Raw genomic sequence first — 7,867 nt, 5'->3', positions numbered from 1 at the left:
GTGAATAGACAGGATATGAGAGGCTGCTGTGCACAGCTGCAGCCAAGGCACAATTTCATTTTAAAAAAGCTATTTTATCCCCATTCAAACCTGAATTAATGCAATTAATATACTGCGCCACATGAGAGAGAGGAGGGGTGATCTGAAGGTAAGGTGCAATGTCTCATGAGAAGAGAGAAAGAAGAGAAGACACATGATTGTAGCAACGCTGACATCATGACAGTGGATGAAGTGAAGTATAAATCATGAATTTTGGACATTAACAAAATTTTATTTAAATGTTATACATAAAACTTTAGTTTTTGTTCCTTTTTTTAAATTCAGCTAAACAAATATTTATATATTGTATATTTTATAAAAGAAACATTTCAAACGTTTTAAATATTAATATTTCTTATTTACAATTCAAAACAGTACAGGAAATAATAACAGTAACAATGCAGTTTCAATCATAAAAATGTTACAAAACATATTTTGTCTTTTTTTTTTTTTGTTTCCATTTGAAAAACGGCAAGCTGATATTTCCAGAACGTTAGCAAGGATACAAAGTAGCAATGTGGAGCTGCTCTACATTCAAACAGGAACTGGAGGTGCGTTCAACTCTTCAGATGCTTCATTAGTTAAAAAACCTGTAATCCAATTTTTTTTCTTCACATTAGTCATCTTACAAGAACTCTCGAAATAGTTTAAAGTACAATGATGTTCCACAGAAAAAATGTAAAAACTGTCATCAAAATGCACCGGAGAGCTACTGTGTATGTTACATGCGTAGCTGAACGCACCTCGAGCTCAGTAAGGTCACTGTTCTCTAAAGGGACAGGGCTGTGGAGAGAAGGCGCATGTTGTGTGGCTGTGTGCATGTGTGTGTGTGAACATACGCACAGTGTGTATTTGTTTGTGTGTGTGTCTGTCAGTATGCAAGCTGATGAATCAGTCGGCAGGGCGGGGGGGGGGATCCATATCATGACACATGGATCGAGTCTCTAAAACCAAAACAAACAGTAGCTAACAGTCCAGCAGCCTGGCCACTACTGCAGATAGTCAACGTTCAACGACAGGACTACAGACTATCACGACCACAGTCTACACACTTCATCCCTTGTTTTCTCTACACTCGCCAGCAGTCACAGTTCCACTAGCCCGCTGCTCCCTGCAGCAGGAGACAACTACAGTCAGAAACAAGGAAATGAGCCACTCTGGAGGCTCAAACTGGCACTCGAAAGCCTTTTATGGGGGGGGAGGAAAATGTCCTCCCTGGCACAAAGGATATCTTGAGAGTCTATTGGCCGTTCAGTAGGCGCTGTGACGTTCCGTTCCTGGTTGTCTTGTGTGAGGAATCTGCACAAGGGCAAGAATAAAAAGCTTGCATTGGAACAGGGAAATTCAAAAGGAGATTAAAAGAATACTTCACCTGCACAATGACCATATGTATCACCATGTGTTGACTTGAATTTGTAAAGAAAACCCTGTTTTTACCACATGCCTCAAAGGTGAACAGAGAATCCAAAAAGGAGAACATTCTTCATTAACTGAAGTAAACGAGGATCAGGTTTAACAACAGCAAAACTGTGTCAAAGTATCCATTTACAAACCTTCACACAACTCCTGCAATATAAACCACGTACCATTTGTTGAGTCGTACAGACAGTACTTCCTAAACACGTGCATTGCCAAAACACACGTCAATGCCAACACATTCTCACTCTGGCCTTGTCACATATTGACATTTGGTCATGGACTTACCACGTCTACATACGACGTGCAAGGTACCCTGGGTGCGTTGGTTATTGACAATGTGGGACACCGTGTCAAGTTCAGCTTGTTACATGCATTGTATTCTTTCAAAATACACTTCTGTTTTCACAGGAAATTTAACATTTACATTCAGTCTCTTTCAAAATAAACGCACTACGTTGGTACAACACTGCGAATTGAGTTTTTTTTTTCCTTCAACAACAAAACACACATAGTTTGGTTTAGGAAAAAAGAACAGAGTTTGGCTTTAGAATCTTATGAGACACAAACACCGCTCTCTTGGGTTAAAGGCGGTGTTTGTTGGACCCATGTACCACACCTCCCACTGCCTAAGTCAGACTTTCGCCGCCTTAACTTTCATCCTTGTCCTGTTTCCCCCTTACCTTGCCGGATGCTGTTAAACTTCAATGGCAACCGGCCGCGTATCATACCGAGGTTAAAGGCAACCTTTTTTGTTGGTTTCTAACACCGCAGATCACTGCCAAAGCGCTGCATTTCGACAACTTCAGAGTGAGACCGGGTTCTCAGTACAGTCTCACGCTCGGCTGAGTAGTGTGCCTGGGCACATGCATGCACTAAAACTCTGCTTTTAAGTGCAGAAAGTTTGTAAGCTGATGTTTTGATAGTTTTGCTGTTGTTTAACATGGTCCCCCAATGACTTCAGTTCACATTTTCAACACAACACACGATGAGTAACAGATAAACAAATGGTCATTTTCCAGGTGAGCATTCCTTTAAGTATCAAGACAAGCACTTTAGTTTTGGATAGCTTGGCTGACAAATGGAGAAAAGATAAAGTGGCGTAAGCAGGTAGCAAGGTGACAAGATGTCTTTTCTGAAGGAATCTGATGACATGACATACCGGTCTTAGACAGAGTGGACAGAGAGCTGTTAGAGAGAGAGGAGGTGCTGGCAGCAAGAACACTTTTGTGTAGCTGTAATGAAAGGAAACGTTGGAAAAGAAGTCGAGGAAACTGAGGTGAAAACATGAAGCTGATACACATGAAAATGTCTCATAAAATAATACACAGGAAGAGATGATGCTCTCAATGACATGCAAGTCAATAAGGAAAAAAATGTGGTAATAACACAAGTCTGGACACTCATTGGTCATTGCATAGTGAGACCTGCTCATTCATGATGCCAGACAGTTCAGTCAGCATGTCCCGGTAGTGAGCTCTCATCTCCTCCTGGTACTCCAGCTGGTCCTCCTTGATCAGACGCTCATTCACATCCAAAGCCTGACCGCAGGCTTCTGCAAACTGCCTGCAGGGTGCAAACACAATTTTACAGATTATTAGTCATGTCATTGAACCCACCTTTAATGATCTACGTATGGATTTATTTTTATCTATATACCTGAAGATCTCCTTGAGCAGTTTCACCTGGTTGTCTGGGTATTTCTTGGCATTCTTCTCCTCTAAAAACGCCCTGGCATAGGCCATGGGCCCTGCGTTCACCTAGAAAGAAGGACATCAGGTGAGACAAAACAAAGCACCTAAATTCATCCAGAAATCTTTACTTTGGAGGAATCCCCACCTTGACGCTGACGCTGCCCTGCAGTTTCAGCTGCAGACGGATCATGTCCACCTCCTCCATGTTGCAGAGCTGGTTGAGCTCTGACACTTTACGCGACATCTCATCGATGGCTACCTCAATCGGGTTCATTTCAGTGCTCTGCTGCTCCACCACCTGGATACGTTTCTTTAGGTAGGGGAAGCTGGAACTCGCTGATAAGAGAGAAATAAAAACCCACTGATCAGGCAAACTCTACATTACAGTTTGCTTTAAGGTTTTTTGTTCTTGTTTGTTTGTTTACACCTACTGGTCAATATGGTGCGTCTCTTGCACTGCTCCTCCACGTCTCCGTGTTTCTTTCCTGACAGAGTGAACGGCGTCTCGAACACAAAGCGATTGATGTTGTGATGTCTCTCAAAATCTGTCCTTTTTTCCTGTTGTTCTTTCTCATCAAAGTAGGGCACCACGTACGTCACCTGGATGTAGGCAAACTTGGGGTCCAGGTCTTTAGGATTTACCTGTTTTTAAAGAATAGTAAGCACACAAAAGTGAATTTATAATACCACAACTTCACCAATAACTGACAATAATAACAGCTTAATTTTTAATATCTTCAAAAATTCTGTCAGTTACCTTATTGGAGTCCTGGATCATCTTGACGTTATCGGCTCCAAACTTGTCTGAGTAGAGCTTAAGTAATCTCTGGGAGATTTCCGACAGCCCAGTCAGCTTCGGCTCTTTGTAGATGAACTCTTTGCTCTCCTCCTCCTCAAAGAAACCCTACCAGAACACACACACACACACACACACACACACACACACACACACACACGCACATACTAATGAGCAAAGCCTGATACATGTATGTGTGAGTGTTTTTGTTTATGCATTGCAAATGTAATATTTAGATGCTGTCACAACACGCTGTATAGATGTGTGATTTTATGTTGCCCCCTAGTGGTATCTTAAGCCATTTTTGTACACGCATGTTAGAACAGCTCAGCTCTAACAGGGTGTCAGTGTTAAGTTTGGGTGGGACAGTTCAGAGGTCATAATCAAAGCAGCGTTGGAGGCAAATGTCAAAGGAGGATGAGGTTTTTGTAAACAGATATCTTCCTGTCCACTGTGGCTGTTTGACATCAGCTCTTCTTAATGTTTAGGGAGGTAAAAATGTCATCACTGGAGATTAAGGGAAGTAAAATGGACCACAGCAAGCTTGACACAAGCCCTTCAGAGGGTAAGAGCAGCAGATGTTAATAGTGGTAGAAGGAGAAGAGAGGTAAAAGTGGTTAGCACTGAGGAAATGGAAAATCAGAGGCATACAAAACTTACCGCGATCTTGATATAGAATATAATACATAAAAAAACAAAGGAAGAAAAGATCAGACAGAGAAATTAAGGAAACTGACTCAGCAAAAAAAAATCTGGTCTTGCTGTCTTTCCATCTCTGTGCCTCATTGACAAGATGCACAGTATGTTTCTCCACCGTTTTCAAGGAGAGAGAGAGAGTATTTTATATTCTCCTTATCTGCTTTTTTATCTTTCTTCATTTCAGAGCTCCACTGCCTGCATGGAAATGCTATCCCCTCATTAACAAATATGAAAGTGTGTCAAGGATCCAGGTTCTTTAAAAAGAAGCCTAAACTGCACAGTGTTTCTTCACAGAGATAATTCAGGGAAACGTTTTCAATGCAACTTATTTTTGGTTGGTTTATTTTGCAGAGATCTTTTGCCCTTCATACAGGACCTATACATTTATTTGTAAGGTAAATTATAAAATATATAGAAACACTGGGTACCAAATTCAGTCCGTCAAATCAGTCAGTGGTATTACTGTTGTTCTGCTGTGGTAGAAGCAATGTGTGAGTATAAATGTGCCCATGCAAGTGTGTGCTGTCTGGAGGAATAAAGTGTTGCTCACCTGTCCATAGAAAGCTACGCGGTAGTAGCGACCGAAGAGCCGCTTTTCTGAGTTCACCACCTCAGTCACCTTCAGATAGGAGCGATGGATGTCGTAGTACAGCTCTGACAGCCTCTGTGGGCACAACAACACACATGTAAGGTTAAGCCCGGCACATTATGCACACACACAAAGAGGGGGAAGTTAGCAGTTACCTTGAAATCCCTCCTCTTTTCAAAGACAGCAATGACAGGTTTGTTGATGTCAGCGATGAGCTCGTATCGCTCTGATTTCCACAGGTAGTCCACACACAGCTCCAGCTGCTCTACCAGAGTGTCCTACACAGCGCAGAGGGAAGCATGTTAGAGAGAGAGAGACTGCAACTAGGGATGAGTATTGAGATGCTTTTATTGATACCAATGCCATTATTGATTCTGCTTATTAGTTCAATTATTCATCAATTCCCTTGTTGATCCCTGATCAATTTTCTTTAGGCTTACACAGGTTTTCAGCCTCAGTGCAACTGTTTTATTATCTATCTATCTACCACACTGTTTACTGACCTCAGTATAGGGCGTGTCTTGTGTACCAGTGTCTTCCTTCATGGCACCCTCCTCCTTGACATTGGGGCTGATGCACATAAATGCTGCCCAGCCCATAGAGAACGACGCTGGGGTTTCAAACAAGTGACACCGAGGCAGGTTAGCGAGTGAAAATATATCAACTTACTCTACAGTTATGTTCAGCTTGGTAACATACAGAAACACAAACATTCTTGTATCAGAATACAAGATGTGGTACTGTTTCACAGTCGAGCATTCATCCTAAGTCGTATCATTTTTGCAGACTAAATTAAAAACATCAAATGTGAGCGTGCTTCATTTCAGATCTCAGTGACACTGAACATCTCATCCAGTGAGACTTAAACAGTGAGGGTCAAACAGTGGCAGTAATTAGTGAAAACCTGACACAATCTTATATCATGGAGGCAAGAACAGTGGTCCTCAAAACATTTAACTGCAGAGTATATAAAGAGTGTAGAAAATTTCATCCAACACAGGAGGGGTTAGGATTTGAAATGGCCCCTAAGCCGATGTCCCTTCAATCCAAACCTATTCACCCCTCAGAATCAACCCTTCCACCCAGTTGCAAGAGGTTTAAACATGTCAGTGCTTACCCACTCCCTCCCACACTCCCTTGTCTTTCCATCCTTATTGTCTGAACTCACAACCCCACCACCCAGCAGGCCCCAGGCGCACACACTCACTGTCTTGATCTCGGGAGGTAGTTAGTAAGGAGCTACAGTTAAAGACAGGGCTTTCTTCAGGGGACACACTGGACATCCTGGCCTTGTCAGCTCTCCAGTAGCCTGTTTGGTAGGAGGGGAGGAGGAGGTTTACAAAGTCCACTTGCTTTTGCCTTTTTTGCTCAAGGACAAGGTGCACGAATCGGCTGAGCTACTGGCATGCTATGCTAGCTACTGGCACACAGGCTTGGTGCATAAAGTGCATGCAAAAAGATGTTAGATACGTGCAGCAGAAGACAGACACATGCCGTGGTCTAAACGAGGAAGCATACACACTGAAGAACAAACAGATTTGCAGACGTCGTGAAAGGAAATGGGATTGGGAAAGGTATTTAGATGCAAACGCAGATCTATATGACTGGCTGTCAACATGGGATTCCATCTTCATTCCCCATGAGTTCCTAATGAATGCCCTCCACACACAAAGACACACTCAAGTCACCAGCGTGCTCCCTTTCAGGCATGCACATCAACCCCCATGATGATATGAAGGACTGATGCCTGAAAGTTTTAGTAATTTGCAGAAAGCTGCATGTTAGTGGAGAGAAAGAGATGTTTGCTGAGTGACAGAAGATGGCTGTGACTGAACTTTCTGGTTAGAGGTCACCATGTCTGCAAAGATGCACACACTAGCAGCAACTTTGAATATTTGTGCATACACACATGAACCATGCTGCAAAATGTAAAGTCGAAGCAGCAGGATGTTTGCACTAACCTCTCCTCTTCAGTGATTCAGCGATCAGGGCTGAGATGTGGATGTAACACATGGCAGCCTGGAGGAAAGTCAGGTACATTACCTTTAAATTGTATTCATTCTTCAATAAAAAAGCAATTTGTGAAGCATGTGAAGTACAAGCACCCTGAAAAGCATAACATTTCTAACCTCTGAGAGGTCACCGTTGCGAACGTGAACCTTAGCCATGCTTTCCAGCCAGGTGCATCGAAGCTCGGGGGTGCTGGCGTAGGAGTTGGCCAGGCTGTACTGGAGATCCACCAGCATCTCTGGATCCTTCTCATGCTCCTTCATTTGGGCCGTGGCCATCAGAACCGTCCTGATCCGTTTGGTCAAGTCTTTCACCTCAGCAGGGAATGGTGTGTTCTGCAGAAAACATGTTATGATGAACATTCATTTTTTTAGACTAAAAAGCAGAATGAAATACCACTATAAAGCATAAAGCTGTGATATAACCCGAGAACATGTCATACCTTGAGTGGTGCATCACCGTTGGCAAAGTTATTGATGATAGCCAGAGACTGCTGAAATCTCGAGCCTCCAATGCCAGCATCTGCTATCAACTGGCTCACTGCCTTGATAACCTGAAGTGGAAAGTATGAGGTCTAAACAATGTCATGCTGAAACCATGATTCACAAAACACAGCACTAAAAT

General features: G+C 42.7%; 1 protein-coding gene across 6 annotated transcripts in view; it reads right to left on the bottom strand.

Moving 5' to 3' along the window:
• Positions 1-250: 250 nt before the first annotated feature.
• The window catches only part of dock10 (dedicator of cytokinesis 10), an 83,134-nt gene continuing 75,517 nt past the window's right edge, over positions 251-7,867 (bottom strand). For 5 of the 6 annotated variants that reach the window (XM_049576079.1, XM_049576077.1, XM_049576081.1 and 2 more), the window contains 13 exons: positions 7,686-7,796; positions 7,363-7,578; positions 7,195-7,252; positions 6,441-6,542; positions 5,737-5,843; positions 5,389-5,511; positions 5,195-5,308; positions 3,907-4,053; positions 3,581-3,791; positions 3,295-3,485; positions 3,115-3,215; positions 2,883-3,021; positions 251-1,338 (listed from right to left, as the gene is read on the bottom strand). In XM_049576079.1, coding sequence (XP_049432036.1) covers positions 1,291-1,338; positions 2,883-3,021; positions 3,115-3,215; positions 3,295-3,485; positions 3,581-3,791; positions 3,907-4,053; positions 5,195-5,308; positions 5,389-5,511; positions 5,737-5,843; positions 6,441-6,542; positions 7,195-7,252; positions 7,363-7,578; positions 7,686-7,796 — 1,668 coding nt within the window. In that variant the 3' untranslated portion in view covers positions 251-1,290. Of the gene's footprint in view, positions 1,339-2,617; positions 2,691-2,882; positions 3,022-3,114; positions 3,216-3,294; positions 3,486-3,580; positions 3,792-3,906; positions 4,054-5,194; positions 5,309-5,388; positions 5,512-5,736; positions 5,844-6,440; positions 6,543-7,194; positions 7,253-7,362; positions 7,579-7,685; positions 7,797-7,867 lie in introns of all 6 variants that reach the window. The other variant, XM_049576083.1, reaches the window with a different exon arrangement.

Source organism: Epinephelus fuscoguttatus, linkage group LG5, assembly GCF_011397635.1.
Source record: "Epinephelus fuscoguttatus linkage group LG5, E.fuscoguttatus.final_Chr_v1".
Taxonomy (NCBI): Eukaryota; Metazoa; Chordata; class Actinopteri; order Perciformes; family Serranidae; genus Epinephelus; species Epinephelus fuscoguttatus.
Note: the sequence above shows the minus strand (reverse complement) of the source record. Positions and strands in the feature narration are given on the sequence as shown.